Source organism: Etheostoma spectabile, chromosome 22, assembly GCF_008692095.1.
Source record: "Etheostoma spectabile isolate EspeVRDwgs_2016 chromosome 22, UIUC_Espe_1.0, whole genome shotgun sequence".
NCBI classification, from domain to species: domain Eukaryota; kingdom Metazoa; phylum Chordata; class Actinopteri; order Perciformes; family Percidae; genus Etheostoma; species Etheostoma spectabile.
Window position 1 is genome coordinate 2,806,266 of NC_045754.1, and position 21,401 is coordinate 2,827,666.

General features: G+C 40.0%; 1 protein-coding gene across 1 annotated transcript in view; it reads right to left on the reverse strand.

Annotated features, from left to right (window-relative positions):
• Window positions 1-3,409: 3,409 nt before the first annotated feature.
• The window catches only part of svila (supervillin a), an 83,255-nt gene continuing 65,263 nt past the window's right edge, over window positions 3,410-21,401 (reverse strand). The window contains 16 exon segments of the mRNA XM_032504387.1: window positions 3,410-3,457; window positions 4,738-4,928; window positions 5,665-5,685; window positions 7,982-8,137; window positions 8,943-9,064; window positions 10,014-10,157; window positions 10,573-10,728; window positions 12,257-12,390; window positions 14,054-14,261; window positions 15,082-15,187; window positions 16,359-16,513; window positions 17,066-17,345; window positions 18,929-19,079; window positions 20,292-20,467; window positions 20,753-20,898; window positions 20,985-21,132. Coding sequence (XP_032360278.1) covers window positions 4,842-4,928; window positions 5,665-5,685; window positions 7,982-8,137; window positions 8,943-9,064; window positions 10,014-10,157; window positions 10,573-10,728; window positions 12,257-12,390; window positions 14,054-14,261; window positions 15,082-15,187; window positions 16,359-16,513; window positions 17,066-17,345; window positions 18,929-19,079; window positions 20,292-20,467; window positions 20,753-20,898; window positions 20,985-21,132 — 2,190 coding nt within the window. The 3' untranslated portion in view covers window positions 3,410-3,457; window positions 4,738-4,841.

The window sequence follows — 21,401 nt, forward strand, 5'->3', positions numbered from 1 at the left end:
AGACACAGACAGGGGGACAGGGACTTCTCAGTGTGATTACCAGTGTTAACGCATGGACTTTATGCATACACATAGGCCCGCCCGGTTCCACAGTCACGGGGAATTTACACAGGACAAACAGTCAGTCTTGGGTTTTGATGACTGAACACGTCCTTTGGCTTTGTAAGGGGTTAACTGCCTGGGGACACCCCCCCCCCCCCCAAAAAAGAAAAGTTAAGGAACTCCCCCTTTTTTGAAACGTAACCACATTGTTATATGTTAATTTTGTTATTGCCACTCTTCATTCTAACCCCAACCGGCCCGTCAGACACCGCCTACCAAGAGCCTGGGTCTGACCGAGGTTTCTGCCTAAAAGGAAGTTTTTCCTCGCCACTGTCGCACTGTTGCTTGCTCTGGAGGAGACTACTAGAACTGTTGGGTCCTTGTAAATTCTGGAGTGTGGTCTATCTGTAAAGTGTCTTGAGATAACTCTTGTTATGAATTGATACTATAAATAAAATTGAATTGAAAATTGAATTGAATTGAATTGTTATCGACAGGGGGGGAAATAGCAACAAAAGTAGTCAGGATGAATGTAATTGAAAGAACATCAAAATCATGAAGTTTTATTGTGTGTTTCTCAGACTTAGACTGCTGAGAGTATATATAAAACTACTGTATATATACAGTATAAGTTGTCCCTAACCCAATATTTAGTAGTAGTGGAGAACGTAGCAACACTGTAAAGAAATGGGTTGTTACACGTTAAGATCTTGCACAAAAATGAAGTTAGGGATGGACCAATTATGGACCTGGCTGATTATTGGGCAATTTTTTTCTGGGCTGTTTTCAGAATATCTGTATCAACGTTATATTTTCCTGATAACCGACAGTCTGACTTAATTTTCCAAAATCTTAATTTCGACTTAAAGATTTTCATTTTCACTGTAAATACATGTCACTTCCAATACCTGATATCGGTTTCATTATTAACTACTAATGATCGGTATCGGCCTTTAAAAAACCAGTATGTGTGGAAGTAGCATTTCACCTCTGATGCTGGTCAAGATGGAGCCAGTTTTAACTACAGATGTTGAATAAATGTAGTGGAGTAAAAAGAACAATATTTTCCTCTGAAATGCAGTGGGGTGGAGGTGTAAAGTAGCATGACATGGAAGTACTCAAGTACAGCACAGGTAGCATAGTTGAGTTTATTAGTTACGTTTACCATTGGTTTTAGTGACTCTCAATACACTGACAAAAGCCACAGCAAGATAGACAACTGATCAATGAAGTTTTATTTTTTTTAACTTTCCAAAAATCTGCTTTTTTGGTACATAACCTGCATTTGCTTGGGAACTAAATCTTTCCGAGATTAATCTTGAGAGCGTATAGAATCAGTTTCTTTATTGTGGGGGTCTTCTATGTTTATTTGGGCCAAGGACCCCTCAAGTGAAAGAGAGAGAGAGATCTAGGACCCCTCTACTACATAGTAAGTATTAAACTGGGCCTACGTTGACATGTAGGCTGGCCTAAAGCCTTTACACGTACCTTTTTTTGGTGGTGTGGTCTCCGTGATACACAGGTAAACTTTCCGTTATATTTCGGATACATTTTGAATTATCACCAGTGTTATTTTTCTTCACGTAGGCTAAATAAAAGGTACTTCCACCGTAAATTGGTGCATTAAAGAATATGAAGTTGCAGAAAATACAGTTGTTGACGCTCATAACTTCCCTGGGGACAGACACCCTGGACCCCCCACTAGGATTTCCACAAAGGCAGATTCTGGCCCAAATGTATAGGCCAGTGTGTGAGTGTGTATATATATATATAGAAATATATATATATATATATATATATATACATACACACACACACACAGTACAGTCACTACAATACATTATACGACACTAAAAAATAGTTCATATGCATATTCATATATTTATACATCATGTTTAATGTTAAAATGTGGCGTAGTAAATCTTTAAGCTTAACTGAATCCGTGGAAGGCTACCTTAGCTGAAGCCTATCGTTAATGCTGGGTACATTAAAAAAGATGTTCTTTATGATCTTTACTATTAATATGTTGATTCATGGTAATGTATATTTCCTTTCATATTCAATTCTTTTTATTTTAAACCATCCAACAACAAATTGTCCCTGAACTTTTTGGAGAGTTGTGCTGGGGAGAGGCGTGTATGATGGGCTTATGATGTTGTCATAAAAACAGATGTTTATTTAGTTTAGCGTCTATTTTGTTACTATATTGTTAAACGGTCTTGAATATTGCAGTTGCTGTGTCATCTTTTCATGATTTTTGACTGGGTGGGTGGTGATGGCAAAAGAGGTGTGTGGGTGGGGGGGATTTGTTCATGTTACCAGTTGTAGGTTTTGTATTTTGTAATTTTAAAAAAAAAAAAAAAAAAATAAAATAATAAAGACCATTAACTACAAAAAAAAATAAAAAAAATAATTGGGTGCTGGGCAGATATTTGTACTATTAATCACGTGGCGAGCTTTCAGATTTATAGTGCAATCCCTCGTGGAGGCACAGACCCACTCAGCTTCGGTGTGTCGTCTTTCTGGGTATTACAAGTTAGATTTAGTCAATATTCAACAGGTAATCACAGCAAAAAGAAACCGATGTACATTTGAGGGGACCTTCCTGACGGTGGTGACGGCGTCATCTCGCATGACTTCAGCGGGACTCACCATGAGTCCAAGTGATCACCTGAGTCTCTGTCCCAGTCCTGTCTCCAGTCCACATACATTAGTATTATACTGCCCTCTACTGGACTGTAAAATAACAGCGTTCATGTTGTGGTCCCATACAGCCAATTTTAGGGGTTTTACTGACTAGAGGAGTTTTTGGTGCCCCCCCAAAGAGGTTTTAGCCAGCGCCAAAACGATGAGAACAGAGCAGAAATAGCACAACTCCTCTCCGAATGGGCTCGATAGGAATTTGCCAAACAACCGTTGACCAAGCGAAACCAAAACTTAACTAGTCGGGCTGTGCCGGACTCGCCATTTTTACTAGGGGTCGACTGAGACTGGTTTTCAAGGCCGATACCAGTACCGATCATTAGTAGTTAACAAAACAGATGTCAGATATGTGCAATCAATACGCATTTAAAGTGAAAATTAAAATCTTTCAATCAAAGTTAAGATTTTGGAATGTTACAAACAGCAACACAAAACTCTGTAACCCAGTAACAGAGTCAGATAGTGTTGGGAGTCGAACCGAAGCAAAGGGACAGAGCTGTAGCTTCATCGGTTAGCAGGTAAATAAAATGCTGATACTAGCATGAATCTGCAAACCGCCAAAAAAAAACAGCCTGATAGATGCCAATGAAACCAGAATCTGTAACGTGTAAACTGAGTCTGTCTCAGGTTTTTAAATAAAAAGGTCTTTAAAAAATATTTTTTAAAGCAATTTTGTTGCTAGGGGTTTCATTTACTCAAGCATAGTAGACATGTTTATTAAATGGTCAGAAATAACAGGCAAATGCATAGATTTCTGTCAATAAGGTAACCGACTGATCGCCTTTACTGTCGGAAGTGACCATGTTGTGTGTAGCCCCCCCCAAAGGCTAAATCTAAGGCTATGAATCTTAACCCCTGTTTATAATCCAGTATCTAAATGAGGGAAGTCAACCTGCCCCATGGAGAAAACAAAAGGCAGGGAAGATGTTCTGACTTTCAGAGTTTATTTCTCTAATATTTCTTTATATCACAAAAAGTCTTCAAAATGCAGACTAGGCTCTGTATGTAAACTGTACACAAAACAAGGCACTATACACCGTAGGATTTAAAAATCAAATGCATTTTGTCCTCATTACCTTTGCCGTTTATCAAGCCTCTATCCTGTTTTTTCTACACCTGAAACAGAAATGACACTAGATGCAAAAACAAAGCTGCGTCATCGGATTCCTAAATGGCAAACTGTACAGCAAGAGACACTTCTGTAATATCCAGTATTTATCATCATACATTATAAACATTAATTATACAGTTTATTCAATCATTTTTTACTCAGTCAACATTCATGAAGCTTAAAAAAAGAACAATCCTATATGAATTTGATAAATATAAATTATTTGTAATGCATAGACCTACATACAAGGAAACAGCAGAGAGATGGTGAACAGGCTGACAGGCCTGCTCCACTCCAACACACGGCTGCAATGTAAGGGCACTGGGTCGTTCTGCATATAGTACATATAGTACATATTTACAACCAATCACATTCAGTTCAATACAGTTGATGGACCTGCACTCCCGGCCTATGGACGTCATCTGAAACTTCCAAGTTTCATATGTGCGACTTTAAAGAAGCACTATTAACACATTCCCCACAGAGACAAAAAAACAAAACAAATCACCTGCCAAAATGATAACAATTGAGAATAAAAATAGCAATTCAAATCCTCTCTAAATGTGTTTAAGAGCAATTTACCAAACAACCGTACAACATGAAGTTAGATATGAGAGCGTCCAGTGTCTTCCGGTGATCTGTACTGACAGCAGTATTTAAATATTAATACTACATTTGCAACCAGTTTTGATTATTCGGGTTTAATTTACTCAATAATTATGTACAAGTTTGTTCGTCAAATCGTCAGAAATAACAGAAAAATGCATATATTTCTGTCAAAGAAGGTAACAGACTCATTGCCTTACTTAGGTGGACCGATCACGCTTACTACCCTGCGTACCCCGGCTACATTAGTTTCCTACTCATACAACCAAAATACGACACAGTTTCTATTCTGAGCCTCTGTTGTGTCCCGACGTGAAGCAAAGAGGAGACAAAAACAACATCCGGGTGTCTTCTGGCCGGCTCTCCGTTCCAACCGTTTTTAAAAAAGCCCTTTGGCTTTCTTCAGCTTCACCTGCTTCCAGCCAGGCAAGGCCCCGTACTCCTCTCTGGTCATGTCCAGGGCTTTCTGTGGGGCACCACACACAGCACACACACACACCACACACACACACCACACACACACACACACACACCACACACACCCACACACACCACACACCACCCACACACACCCACACCCACACACACAACACACCATAGTTTAGAGATGGTCCAATAGCATTTTTATTATGTGCATGTTAACGTACTCAGTGTTGACAGTGACTCATAACTGAAAAATAAATAAAAATAAACTACTTTAAAGTAGATTTTCTTCATGGCTAAACAACGTGGTCTTCGGTGCATGAAGTCCAGTACTGGCTGATACCAAGACCAGCATTTTAGGCAGTATCAGAGGTTTATGCGTAGTTCTACTGTAGTTTACAATACAAACGGTTGAGAGTCTCACACCAACACATCGGGCAACGTGCGTGGTGAGGAACGACGAACATCTGACAACACACTCATGCGTCAGTGAGATCAAGAACGCAGCCAGCTTTTCTTTAATTGACATCTCCGGTGAAATATGGTCAAAGAGCTCAACTCTCCCGGATTCAGTACTGCGTCCACACCGGCTCGTAGACTGTGAGTGAACAGCATGCTTAACTAATAAGAGGAGTTAGACGTTTTATCAGACAGAAAATATAAAAGAGAAAGGAGGAAGGGTTTGATAAAAAAAAAAGGATTTATGGTTAAATTGAGTGAGGATGCTGTGCAACAGGAACACTTGTCTGGCTCATCCATGCTCGTGTCAGATAACTCACCTTCCCATAAGCCCCTCCACCCTGGAGGGTGGAATGAAAGAAGTAGATAGGTTCACACAAAAAAGGCAAGAAGATGGAAAAACATGATGAAAGACAAGAATGCAAAATAAAAAAAGGTAGACAATGAACATAAGGGAAATCTGAGAAAAGCTGAATGATGCATACATAACCACAGACAGGCCAGGAAAACCATATAAAAAAAACATTTTCAGAAAGTTATCTATAATATTCCTATAACCTCAAAGATTTTCTAAACAAGAATTTTTGGTCCAGTCATATTGAGTGAACAGAAAATTACCCTTTAACTTGAACTCCATACTTCAACTCCATACTTATATTCTTCTTATTGTCAGTAAATCCAATGAAAACCACAATGAATGCATCTACTCTATGGTATGGTACTAAGAAACTGTTAAAACAACATCACTTTTTTGGCCACTATGGGGCACAAAACTGAACATCACACGTGTTTGACATATTATTATGGGTTTATAAAGAAAGTTCATATGGCTAAAGCGTGAGTTCTGGTTGTGCAGAGGCTCCACGCAGAACCTCCGCCCTAGCCTACTTAAGTGGCGTTTTTCTTGTGAATTAGTGTGTGTGTTGATTTCATGTTGTTTATGGAGAAGATGAACCAGGAAATGAGTCAGCAATATAATGCTACCAAGCCACGACCATGCGACGTATGTCGTTGCGATATTTAGTTAAATTTTTTCGAGAGCTGCATGTCAGGCTACGGCGGGTTGGGTCTCCACGTACGTAGCTAACGCTGTAGATTTTAGGGGTGATCAGATACCCTCTGAGCCCGAGACACTCGCCCACGAGTAAAAAAGCACCTCGGATTCATAGTTTAATAACTTTTGAACCATACAAGCGATTGACTCACCTCCGGTTGCGTTTAAATTCTGACGTTTTCATGTTTACGCCGGTCTTTTCCCTGTCTTTCTAGCCTCTACAGGAGATTTTCTATCCAGCCTGGAACTTCAGCCTCTTTGGGCTTTAAATCCACACTGTTATATCCAAGATTGATCAACTTTATGTCCATAATTCATCGCGTTTTTGGCTCATTTCTGCCGCTGGCTCGCTCCTCCGTCTCTGCCCTGTCTCTCCCGTCTATTGTTTCAGGAAATACATGCCCATATATGGGAGATAAAGTCAACCCTCTTGTATGGAAGGCCAGAGGGGACAAAAAGGCCTTTAGACTCTATGGAAGGCCAAATGGTGCACTATTTAGACACACATTTGCTTGTATAGCATTGCTGTGGGTGTAATATCAATAAATATGACATTATTATGTTATTCTTGGCATAAGTAAATGTCATGAGGGCAAAAGCGTCTTGACTTTCTTTGAAAAAAATTATGTATTTTGTCAACTGTATAAGTTATAATGATTATTTCTTCACAGTGTGACTCCCAAGACATATGAGTAGTGTTTTAGAATGGAAAATGGATTATTCATTACTTATCTGTCTGTGATATCAATACATATCTGGAAGATTCATGTTCCGTTTTATTTATTTATTTATCTTTAAGGCCCTACAACCATCTTGACTGTAGACAACGGGGTTGATGTTTTACAAGCTTTTTATAAAATAAATCCAGACGGAAAATAAACTCGGCCTCAGGGCCCCCAGTGTTAAGATCGGATATCGGCCCAGAGACAGACAAAATAGCTGGATCAATTAGTTTTTTTACCCCCTCCGTCGCAGCACATCCTACGTCATTCGTCGGCAACACGTGTGTTGCATGCTGGAGGAGTTGAGTTAACCGTAAGGCAACATGGAGCGAGCCAAAGAGACGGCTGTGTGGAGATATTTCACGCTTGCCACGCCAGCTATTTGGTCGGCAAAGTACAATACATTCCAACTGTTATTTTTGTCTTAGGAAAGTAATGTTTAGTTAGGAAGGGGTTGCCTTTATTCTCTTCCACATGGTGGAAGGAAGGTATAAAGTGGAAGGTACACAGTTTATTATGAACTCTTCTAGTTTTTACGCAGAAGTAAAACTCACGCTTAATGTGTTCTCTGTTTAATTTGCTTAATGTGTACTCTTTCTGATCTTTTGGGTCTGCGCTAACTCTTGAGACTCTTTAGCTGCTAAATGCTCCAATGCTAACTTTTCCTTTTTGTCGTTTGGTGATGGGCAGGTGGTGTACAGTGAGTTTATCACTGCTTCTTTCTCAGCCACCTGCTATCATAAAACTAAGTTTAAACACTGCAGAGGAGGTGATAGTTCTCGGGTTGGTTTGTCACTACAAGCGACACCTTTCACAGCACATTGTAAATACAAAAAGATTGATCAGTCCAAATCAAAGTACCTCAAAGTCCTCATTAGACAGGTAGACCTCCAGGCGGAGAGGGTCAACGCCCTCAGGCAGCGGCCGGGCCAGAACATCTGCCAGTGGGTACGCCGTCTTACACAGCCTGGCCAACACGTCCTCTACCAGGATAATCTGGTTACACACCTCCGCCTCCTGAGAACACACACACTAAATATTTCAGTGAGGAACACGCTCGTCATAGATTTCACAATTTATTGCAACAAATGGAAATATAGTCATGGTTGGCGCTTATGGCTGCGCTCTTAATAGTGCTCCCTGGACCGGCCAAGCAGCATGCTAAGCTGAGATAGGGAGCACCTTCCTGAAGCCCACCTGAAAAAAGTGAGCCAAAAGAAAGACATTGAAAACCAAAAAGGAGGGAGTCACATTTAAAATAGGCTCGCTTTGCCAGACCATCCACAATCTGCGGAGCGGAGGAGGGTCTGGCTAGTCCACACAGCATTCTGGGATGGGAGAAAATCATGCTCTGGTATTTCTTTAAACCAAGGGACAGAGCTGCTGATCCAGTCAGAGATCGACAGCGTCCTCAACGACTGGTACCGGGCCTTCACAGAGACCATCAACACACACCTGAGGAGACATCTTTCATTTGCAAGATCTTGTCAGTAGTTTGACTTTGAAAAGGTAACTTTTTTCCTCAACCTGGACCCTTTTTTCCTATGTTTTATAACCAGTGAAACTGGTCTGGAATCAAGCGAGATTGCTGCCATCTACCGCAGCGAAAACCAGCTACAGTGTAACGTTGATGGCCAATTGGGCATCTTCAATTTACGTCCACAAAAAGTGCTGTTTTACCACCGACAGGCCCAGATTATTGTTCTAAATGTCCGATAACGTCCCAGCCCTACTGACCTGTATTCATGAAAAAGGAATCCATTAAGTGTACTACTGGCTGTTTATATCAGAAGAATCAGATAATAGGATGGGATCCACACACCCTCTCAGTGATCTCAGCGATGTCCTCTCGGTGCTCCCAGCTGGGGAACATGTTGGTGAAGGTGAGCGGCTCCAGACCAGCGTGGATCAGGTACGCTTTGGGAGGCTTCTTCTCATTCTTTTCTGTGGCAGCAAAGTAACAACAGAGCGGGGGTGTTAAAGAAGCACTGCTGCAGTGGTTTTGCACTGGGGTTTACATAAAGAGCGGGGCGATATGGAGAAAATTTAAATATCACGACATATTGGACCAAATACATCGATAGTAATAATGTGGTGACATTGTAAGGTTGACTATTGGTGCTTTAAATATTTACATACGTAAATATAAATAAATAATAGATACGTAATCATCAGTCATGTTGAAATAAAAAACTAAGTGGTTATAGAACAGTTAGAACAGTTCAGAAAATGACATCACTTTACTGTAATGCAGTCTTTAAAACCAGGACAAATGTCATATTGCGATATCCAAGATTGAAGACGATATCTAACCTCAAATATCGATATAATATCAATACCGTATATTGCCCATATATCGTTTTCAGTCGTACTGTTGTCTGAGGATGTTCTGAACAGTAACAGAAAGTGGTTTTGTATGTGTCTAATATTGAATGAATAGTTTTATTTTGAACTGCAAACAAAAACTAAACAAACTTCAAATACAAGACAGTATTTCAGTTTAAGAAAAAGCAAGAATAAGCAAAATAAATACTCTTGTCTGAAAAGAAGGAGTGGGTAGAAGCTTTTTGGGTCCTACCCTTTTTGAAATGTACCCTTTTTTTGAAATGTTGAAAATTGTTGCTTTCAATAAACAACTAAACAGCCCTAGAACCAAAAACATTGTCCAAATCTAATACATTTGTAGATCAATTAATCAATTAAGTTACTATTCCATAAGTTTCTTAATTAAATAATGTGTTCATGTAGCGCCCTTAATGTACTGTTCATCCACTATATTTACTACATTGTCTATTTAGAAGCACAATTAGCTTCTAAATAGACCAGAGCAAAACTGTTCAGTACCATCTGAAGACCTCGGCATAATAATAATAATAATTATGAAGAGGATTACCTCTGCAGTACTGCAGCACAGTCTCCATGGCACACTTCCTGTCCGAGTCCCAGCGGATTCGGGCTGAGCCGGTGCTTTCACTGTCCTGAGGCCACCAGCCCTGCCACAGGTACACCTCATGGTGGTTGTCCACCAGGAACAGGGCTGGAGCAGAGAATCAGAGGAGGAGGACAGGGTGAGGACAGTTTCATAGAGTGGTCGCTCAGCAGGTTACTTATTCAGGAGGCTACTTTAGTGTTAGGAATGAGTTTTTACATGTGGGATTAATCGAAAAACAGTTTTGGATGACTTGCTTGTCTTAAAGCTATAGTGCGCAGTTTTAGTCTCCCCTAAGAAGAATTCTAAGTAATGACAAGAAAACAATAGTACTTCCATGACTTCCAAATACCCGCCCACCATGATCGTGCATCCCCCCCAGAGTAAAGAAATGGCTAAAGATTTGTTGCTAGGTAAATCACCTTTGATCATCAAGCCCATGTTAAAATAAAATGTTCTACTTTTATCTTCTCATGTACAGTTAGACAAATACATGTGTGTGTGTGTGTGTGTGTGTGTGTACCTGGCTGGGAAGCTGCATAAAGGTCCTCCTGCAGGAAAGGCATAGAGTTGACTTTCCTGGGCTCTCTGGCAGGGTAAAGAAACTCCACCGCTGCAAACTCCCCCGAGCTGCTGCTCAACTGGTACAGACGTGGTGTGAAGTTAAACCTCCCCGGGTCTGAGGGTCACAGGTCAACACACCAGGGTTAACATGATAAACTCCAACGAACAGAAAGCGGTGAGAAGTACTTTCAGCAAAACTAAAAATAAAAAATAAAAAAAAAACTCAAACTATATTGCCTGGTTAAACCAAAGAAAGGAAAATAAGAAATGAAAGTAAATTTATTGCAGTTTGTGTTTTTCAGCTTTAATATTTCACGCCTGAAAAAAGTAGACGACATGAGTCACTAGTCAGTCAACTACAGATTATTTTTTTGTATACAGCTCTCTATGTAAGATTCTTCCTTAAATATTTGTTTTACTGTTATCAACTTCATAAATATGCCACTTGCAATAATTACAAACTCAGGCCTCCTATCGGTCAACTATCTCAACTTCAGTTTGGTTTGAATGTTTTTGGTTTTTAATGTATGGAACCCTAACACTTGTACAATTTAAGAAAGCGATTACAAGTTGTTTTTTGTCTGTGCAATGTTATCCTTATAGGATGTCTTATAACCAACCCATGGAACTCCTGATATTATTTTACCTTTTATATTTATTTTCTTGATTTGATAGTGTGTAATTTTTTTTGTTCCTCTTTTCTTATCAATACTTTAGTTTAACTTTCTATTTGAATTGGAGTAGAAGGTCCCCGGATTAAGCCCCACTGAGGTTTATTTTCATCTCGCTACCACATCTTTTATTGATTATGTATATATTAATCTGTAGAATTTGTATATGTGTAAATTAATAACTGTACTGAACTTATGGACTTGACATCCTGGGAGATGCAGCAGACACTAGCAGTAGCACAAAGATGAACCATTATGGCCATTCCTATACAGTTCTCCTACCAGGTATTTTGTATGTACATGTAGCTTTTAAACTTTTATTTATTAACCTTTATTTGTACAGGTAATGTCATTGAGACACAGGGTGTCAGTCTAAAGAGAGACATGTTTGGGATAATACACAACATCCGTTGGAGACAGACAAGCAGATTACAATAGGATACACAGGATTTACTATATAGAATATTTAAAGTAGTTGCCAAGTAGTTTTAAAACACTAAAACTAATAAAAACAAGAACAAAGATTCCAAAGAGGTTTTTGTCGCTCCGTATTTGTGAGACACAATACCTGGAGCCAACTAAACTAAAACTAATGCAAAACTACAGTAAATATATAAATATATAAACCTTTTTGAAAAACTAAAACTAGCAAAGACTGAAAACTGAAATGAAAACTGGAAATACAAAACTAGTTTTTAGATTCTCAGTCAATATTTTGAGATGTGAGTCAATACTTCAAAGTTGCTCATTACTTTGAGATGCTAAGTCAATATTTTGAGGGACTGTCTCGTTGTTCTGAGATATTAAGTCAACTTTTTGAGATTCTAAGTCAATATTTTGAGATAGTAAGTCAATATTCAAAGTCGCTCATTTCTCGAAACACACAAACATAACCAGTTCATAACACTATCCACAGCTGTGTCCAGCTGTGTCCCGTTTCTGTGGGTTTGATGAACTTTGGTGCCCCCCCACCTTGCAGCATGCAGTCGTACGCTTTCCGGTCCCTCCTCCCGAGGGGTTCCCAGAATCCTGTGGGCTCTGATCCCTCGTCACATTCCCGGACGGTCACCTTGCTGCTGCTGTGGAGGCCGGTTTCCAGGGGGCAACTGTACAAAGACAAACGTGTCATACTGAATGATGGTGGTACTATAAAAAAAAAAAAAGAAAGAATCAGAAATGGATTTTTTTCTCAATACACTTGCAAGATGACTAATAAAGGTTTCAGGAATTGTTTCAAATCAAACTTGTTTGAATTTTACTTCTAGTCTCACTGTCGACGGGACTCCTTAAGAGGACTGGGGCTGGATATTTTTCAAGGATTTCCAACGCTGGTAACAGTACCGTGACTTTCATAAAGGTTCCTAAACAATTTTTTTTTTCCAATACCAATTTTATAAAACAAAAAGAAATTACAACATTACACATTAAGGCACAAATCTTTGTATGTATTTCAGAACTCTTACTCAAGAGTCCTGTCTCAGAGTAACGTAGAGTTCTCCCTGTATGTAACGTTAGACAGCCAATCAAACACTGGGCCTCATTCACCAATCGTTCTTATGAACTAATTTGTTCTTAAACCCCACTTCCGCAGTTTTCACAAAAGATTCTGGCTTTCACCAATAAGAAAGAACAGAATCTACGCACACTCAAGAGCACGCTTACGCACAATTGACAGCTGACATGTTATTGCAAAATGACTAGTAGTACTGTTTTCGTTTTTCGTTCGTCAATTTCAAATGTAATATTTCTCTCCATTATAACTTTAACTAATTATTTTCATTATTTTACACGTAATTATATTTTTAATAGATTTAATAAACACACACTACACTTACACTTCTGCTGATTTGTAAAGCACTTTGAATTGCCATTGTGTATGAAAAGTGCTATAAAAGGTATATGTATATCAACTTGCCTTGCTTTCAATTCATATAAATTACGTTTGCCATCCAATGATAACTGATGAACACGCTATTTATAGCCCACTGGTCTGTATCTAAATCCTCTCACGATGGCACACACCAGAGAGCTGTCTGTCCAATTAAGGCCCCGATATGCTGGTCCAGCTCAGATAGCCCCTCCCCCCTCCAGTGGCCTGCATCAGTCTTCTATGATTTGGAAAAAACTAAATTGCCTCAGAATTCCGATCAAACCATTTCTTTTGTACTTCTTCAGTTCGGAGCCCTTCTCCAGACACAGCGTTCACTGCATGAGTAATTCCATTCCATGCAGTTGTTTTATTTGCTGCTTTATATCCACCGCTGACACTACTAAATATGATGTCATGTCTTTTTCTAACTTCTTGCAGCAGAAGCTGCACTTCAGAATTACTAATGAATGCCGTCTCATGCCCTTTTATGGTTATTAATGGGGCGTTCGCCTATGTTAAATAGGAGCAATAGCCACAAGCTTTTAATTTATGAAGCCATTGGGATTCATGATTCTAAGAACACACCTGAGAAAAATATTGCCGTTTGAGAACACGTCATGAACTGGCTAGGGACGGTCTTAAGAACAAATTTAAGAAAAAACTTATTGGTGAATGAGGCCCACAATATTATTATTAATATTATTCTTATATCTTGGTAGGAGCATGCTGCGTTCTTATTGGCTCACTGACGCTGATGAGATTTACTCCTTAGGTATTAAAATTGCGTGTTGAATGACGAGGCATTTTGTAATACTCGACACATTTGAGGTAATTAGGTGCTTAAAAATGATTGAATTGGGTCCCAGCCCTAAAGGACAGGCAATCAAGTTTCCACTCACTGTTCTTTGATGTGGTTGGCGGCGGTGCGTGCCACATCCCGCGTGTGTGCCTGAGCCTTGCAGCCATGCCACAGGTAGATGAGGGACTGGCTAGCGCTCAGCAGCACCATGGAGACCCGGGAGCGCAGGCTGCTGCAGTGACAGGCCACCTCCAGCAGGTGGCCCTCCACCTCCACCTCCCCCCGCACACAGTACAGACGCCAGTCACCTGGGGGAGGGGGACACGGGCACAGAGATGGATTTAGGGGAAAAAATAATTATATATTTCTTCGCTGTAGTGGAACCTGTAGCTGGGCATAGACTAGATAGATAGATAGATAGATAGATAGATAGATAGATAGATAGATAGATTGTTTTTTTGGCAGTTTGCAGATTATCTGTGTCAGCGTTTTATTTGCCTGGAACCAATAAAGTTAATTGTCCCTCTGTTCCGGTTTGACTCACCACTGAATCTGACATAATGTCCCGTTTTGTGTTGGAGTTTGTAACATTCCAAAATCTAAATTTTAATTTACAGATTTTAATTTCACAGTAAATGCGTATTGGTTCCAAATATCAGTCATTGTTTTCACTAACTACTAACAATCAGTATTGGCCTACTTACTATCTACTTGTAACCCTAAAGAACAAAAAAGCTCAGTTATTTGAGGTGTGGGAAAATACGGAGCTCCTGAACGTTTCAGTGGGAGTGTTTATCCCTCCGGATGGTTTCTATTCCTGAAATCCAATTATTCTCTGAGCCACAACAAAAGTTCTCATCTACTTGAGTCGCTCATTATGAGCAGATGATGAATTTATTTATCACTGTTACAGAAGCAGAAAGGACTGTAAATTCCGGTCTAAGAAGTTATTGTGAGTCTAAATCATTTAAAACTGTCTGAGTTCAAGTGTAATTCAGAAAAAAGGACCACTAAACCCACTTTGTTTTTGCGTATTAAGCCTATGCAGAAAATAATGGAATAGCAGCAGAGACCAAACTGTGTGTTCGTCTTGATGATTCCTGCTTTGAAGCAGTAATGTGGGCTTACCCTGGGAGTGTTCCTCCTCCTCTTCTCTCTTCCCTGAGTGGACGACCATCCCTCCTTTGAAGCACTGCAGGAAACATGGAGGCTCCTTACCCTGCTGGACCTGAACCTGGAGGGGGATTCAACGATACCGAAGAGGAGTAAAACTCACAAAAGGAATGACAATTAACAATTAACCTACAGTAAATAGACTGACAGAAAACAGACTTGCTAACACCAGTAGTAGAATGTAACCAAGTAGGTTTACCCAAGTACTGCATTTAAGTCCAAATGTTGAGGTACTTGTACTTTACTTGAGTCTTTTTTCTTCATGCCACATTTTTACTTCTACTCCACTACATCTCAGAGAGAAATATTTTACTTTTTACTCCACCATTCATCTGACAGCTTAAGTTACTAATCATGTAGTACGTGTCTTTCTTTTATGCCCTAAGATGATTCATAGATGTTTTATGTCAATTTTGAAATGTTTTTTGTTTGTGTTGTGGAGCAACAGATTAAAGCAATATGCCTAAGACAAATTTACCCTTGGACACAATAAAGTGTTAATTGTATTCTATTTACAAATTAAGATTTTGGCACAAACATACATGTAGTTGTGTATAAAATCTGATGTTTTATGATAAATGCAACTTGCCAATAATATACAGGCGTGCAAGTCCATTTTTCTGCATCAAGTCATTTTAGTTTTAAATACATTTTCCTAATTTTACTTTCACTTAAGTAACTTTTTAAATGCAGGACTTTTACTTGTAACAGAGTATTTTACAGTGTGGTATCAGTGCGTTTATTTAAGTAAAGTGAACACACACACACACACACACACACACACCACACACACACACACACACACACACACACACACACACACACACACACACACACACACACAACACACCACACACACACACACACACACACCACACACACACACACACACACACACACACTAAATGATTTATGATATAATTGGTCACTAACGGACACTATCTACTATTGTTCCTTGTCTTCACGACAAACAAAGATTCCTTTCATTTTTAAATCATAAGTGGCACTAAAACATTTCTAAAGTTATGTGAAAGTACCCTGTGTCCCATAATCGGCTTGCTTTGAATGTCAGCCAGGGCATTAATATGCTTCCTGTGTATGAATCAGCCCTGTTTGGTGTTCCTCCTACTTTGTCTGTCTGTGGAATTACCTGATCTTAAACAGAAAATTCCACATTTAAACACTTGTCACAAACAGCAAAGTAAGATGGTTCCACACCCCCCCACACCCACCTGTGGTCCGCGCTCCTCGTCCAGCTCCACCGTCATCAGTGCTGATGTTCCCTTCTCACTGATGGTGGAGTGGTGGCCCTGCCAGAAGAAGTAGCAGCACTTCTCTTTCCCGGCCCCTGTCATCTTCTGCTGCTCCGGGTTCTGTCTCTTCCCAACTGATGGCCAACATTTATATATTTGGAATCAAGTTCAGACACATTTTAAGCATAGACAGTATAAAGATAAATATATATTTTTTTGGAACTAATGACGGAACCTTATCTGAGGAAGTGATGGATAATCTAATTTAAATTGGACAATCTGATATCTTGACAGACTTTTTTTATGCGATTATTTATATAGTAGGGATGGAATAACAGAGCCAATTCAATCACATCTTACAATGGCTGTGATTAGAGAACACTGGTGTACAAATCAAAGATGGATGTTTTCAGAGTGAATCAGAGGCATTTTACAGAAGGATATGATGTATGAACAGTTGAGTGGCCTGGATCTACCGCAAGCCGCATAGACACCAGGATCATGTAGTGTCATGAAGGCTTTTTTCACTGCCTACTTTCATTTTAGTTTTAGTACACTACAAAACCCTGCAGAACATTGAATAATGAAGTTATCAATAAAGATTTAAAACTACTGACTATTTGACAAAATATCCTTAAGTGTGTGAATAAGTGATGGTGCGTATGTGACAATATGTTAACACTAACCTGCAGTGCTGACCATATACTTCCACTTCATCACGTATGTGTCGCCCTCGTGAAACTGGCCGATGCTCTGCAGCGGCAGACGGCTGTAGTCAAACTCCAGGATGTGCCACAGCTCCACAGCCAGCGTGCTGACCTCGTAGCTCCGCCAGTCCTCTGCCTCCACCAGGCCGTAACCCCGGCCCACATTGAACCCGTCCAGTTTGGTGCAGACGGGCGCCTGATGGAGGGGCAGCATAAGGGCGGCGGCGTACGCGTGGGGCTGATCAGACATGGGCTGCTCCTGGGGTGAAGATTTAGGTGAGGGACTGAGATGAAGGACAGGAATTGCACTGGGGTCTTTTTTTAAAGATAATTTTTGGGGGCATTTTGACCTTTAATTGACAGGACAATTGTAGACAGGCATCAGGGAGGAAGAGGGGGGAAGACATGCAGCAAAGGGACACATGTCACAATTGAACCCAGGGCTGCTGCGGTAAGGAGCACGGGGCGCACACTCTACTAGGTGAGCTACCCGGGAGCCCCTCTGAAGTTCCCAGGGGAAAGGTTAGACAACAGCCGGTCATTCATAGGTCACAGGTCAGGGGACGAAGATATTCGGCCAGTCTCTGATAATCAAACCTGTTCAAGTATAATTATGTATATCTCTCTACAAATTCATGGAGTCTAGACAGTTGTATGTTACGTAAATGGATTTTTCAGGACTGTCTCTTTTTGGAGGTCGGTGGCCCAGCCACACTTTAGCATACTTCCGAGAGGAGAGAGAGAGAGAGAGAGGAGAGAGAGAGAGAGAGAGAAGGGGAGAGAGGGAGAGAGAGAGAGAGAGAGAGAGAGAGAGAGAGGAGAGAGAGAGGAGAGAGAGAGAGAGAGAGAGAGAGAGGCTGAACTAGGCCTTAGCATCGGTGTTTAGGCACCTGTAACATCTTTGTTTACCTTAAAGCTTCAACTAAACTTAAGACCTCCTCTAAACACCTCCACCTTCAGGAAGACAGGGACTACAGAGAGTTGGGACAGGACTGCACAATGATACACCCTGGTTATAGTGTACTGACAGCTTTATTGTCTCCTCATTTGAACGTTCATTAAATGGTCCTGTTCTGCTCCTGGGTTTTTCCGTAACACCCTTAGCTGTTTCTTGTGTACAATTAAGTTGCATATTAAACTGTGCCTACAATGTTGTATAGGGTGGCTTAGAGCATTTACACATACCTTTGTAGTGCATAGAATACACTATTACAATAATAATTGTTGGCATGATTTTATTAGTAATCTTCTAATGTTAAACATACTTGTGGCCCAGTTTACCCTCAGAAGTAACTGTGTCTGTGGATAGCAACCTTAGTGACTGCCTTACCTATAGGACAGTTAGACTATCATTCATGTTTTTTCATGGACATTATAATTTTTTTGGGGAAAAAAACAAGCACACAAAATAATTAACAATAAATAACAGACCCCCTGTTAAAGATGTCTGCTGTACATTATTCTCTGTGCCACATTGATTAAAGCAATAACACTTTTATGATACTGAAGTTAGGGCTGGGAAAAATATTGATAGAAATAATAATATGAGGCTAGATATCGCCTTAATATTACGATATCCAAAATCTAAGAGTTGTCTTTTCCTGGTTTTAAAGGCTGCATTACAGTAAAAGTAAAGTGATGTCATTTTCTGAACTTACCAGACTGTTCCATCTGTTCTGTTGTTTGCCTTTACCCAGCTAGTCATTACTGAATATTTATCAAAAATCTCAATGTGTAAATATTTTGTGAAAAGCACAAGCTTGAGGTTTTTGGTCCAAAATATTTGTGATATATTTGATCTTCTCCATATCACCCAGCTCTAACGGAAGTAATGTTTGATACCTTTTGATCAGCGGTGTGGTCGTCCTTTTTTGTGGGACTTGGTGTTTTCCTGGAGTCGCTCCAGTCCAGGAACTTCTCTTTGAAGAGGGTGGTTTCATTGTGTTGTGTCAGTCTGCCGAACACGGCCCAGTCCGGGCGGCCCTGGCCTTTCCTGCAGGCAAAGAGGAAATAGTCAGTCAGTGACACAAAACCAGTATTTCAAATCAATGTTCCTAATGCACGTTAGTAGTTAGAGCTGTACCAATTCCAAATGTTACTGTACAATTAATTGTCTCCGAAAAAAGTGTGATCAATAATATACAGTTATTTTCTCTTTCACTCACTCATGTGACCCAGATAATGTAATAACACAGGTTTGTATGGCTTTCGAAGTTTGATGTACCGATGTCTTCCTTTGTATTCTTATGCCTTTTGTTGTCATGGTGTTATTTCAGCTTAATAGCTGGTTTGATTTGCATTGAGAGATGATTTTATGGAAAGTACCCCATGCCTATCTCTATGTATGGTGAAGGCTATGTGATGATGTTATTTATGATGCAATATTAATTCACAAAAAAATTGGTGTCCGTAAAGGTTGGATATTTCCAAATTCTTTAAATTACGGCATTAAGATCAATTTCCAAAAGAATATTTTTTGTTATCCTCTTTTTAGTCAATTTCAGCATGGGTGTGCAAACTTACGAGCACCACTGTATTAAGAACATTAGGATCATCAAGTAAGCCTGACACTCTACATTCATACAAATAACATTGTTTTGGGTGGTTTAGAAGATTCTTTAACAGCTAATTTAAAACTATGTCACATACAGCATAACTACCATTAAAATAAAACCCATAAATAATGTAAATATAAGGTTTGACAGACTGTATCGAGTTGTGATTACTGATAAATTCTCCATCATGACAGCAGTAGAGAAGCCCTTTGTCGTTATCTGATATTTTAAAATCGGATACAAATTTAGGGTTTTCCCCAGAAAAGTTGTCAGGCCCTGGCAAGTGTCTTTTTATCGACAAGGGCCCAGCTGGGGCCAGTCCCAGACTGATGGCACCATTAATGTAGAGCCCAATAGTCTCAGTTATACCAAATAATGGCTGGATACGCAAAATTTATAATTTAAAAAAGCTATAAGACAGACCGCATAGGGCCCTACATTAAGTCTATTAAGTTTTCCAACCAAGTAACTGTAGTTCAAAAACCTCCTCTACATTTTTCCAAAACCTTTTTTCACAAATCCCCACCCCCCACCCTCATTTCTTTAGCCATTTGAAAAACCTTAAAATCGTAATAGACCACAGGGAACATTGTACACACACACACACACGGTTAAATAATGATGCAGTATATGTTAATATGTTTCCATACTTTGGTATGAGTGGGTTGCACTCTCCCGGGTCCAGCGGGTTGATGTCGCAGTTTGTGTAGTCAAAGGTGCCGTTCCACAGGTGCTTGGCCAGCTGGAAGGCCACTTTCCTCTGGGTCAGCGTTACTTCCTTACCATGCCATATGTACATCTCGCTGCCAAAGTCAAACACCAAAACCTGCACCGGAACACAAACAGTTTTTTAATTTCACCAATCAGACCCCGTCAGCAGGCTTTACTGTCTCATGTAGTGCAGATTTTATATTACCACTGGGTGGCGCCAAAGTACAACCCATTTAGATCCTACACATGGTGGTATTAAATCTCTGGCAGATTTACAGCAAAACTTATTTAAGATATGTTAGACTTATGAACATAATATAAATATATCATCCATACATATTTTATTCAATTTCTTAAAAAAGAAAAAAAAGAAAAAAAGATTTCAGTCAGGTTTTCTGACCTCCTTGGGGTTGAGCAGGGAACACCGGGGCACCTTGGCCCAAAAATCATCATCTGGGACCAGTTTGTCATCCATCAGGCGGTAAATACAGTTTGTCTCCACAATGGCACCCTCGTACAGCTCGTCTTCATCTGGGGTTCCTGCAGCTGCAGGGAGAAACACAAGGCCTTCACCTTACATTGCATTGCTTCAGGGACTGTTTCACGTGGTTGGGTTTATGCCAGATCCTTACACTGATAGCTCGACTGCCCTCCCAGGATTTTCCAAAAATCTTTGGCAGCGTGGCTATTTGTGCCGACGGCCTCCTCGATGACCTGGACATAGTTAGCTCGGCAACCTAAATCTCTCTTCCTCTGGATGAAATTGGCCAACTCTGAAGCCTGGAACAAATGACAGATACAAAATGTTTTTATTACAATATACTGATGAGTTCTGTAAATCCAAAAACACAGGGGGTACATACTGTTCATATTTTTGCAAAAAAAAAAGAGGAATGCAAATTTTTGAGTGAAGAAAGTTCAAGTTCATTATTCAGGAAAAAGATTGTGTAGACTCTGTTGACATGAACTCAAACAACCCCTCACAAATAATGAGGGCCATGGCTCAGGGTTTCCCTTTTTTATTGCCAATTGAGGTCAGCGCTCTGTTC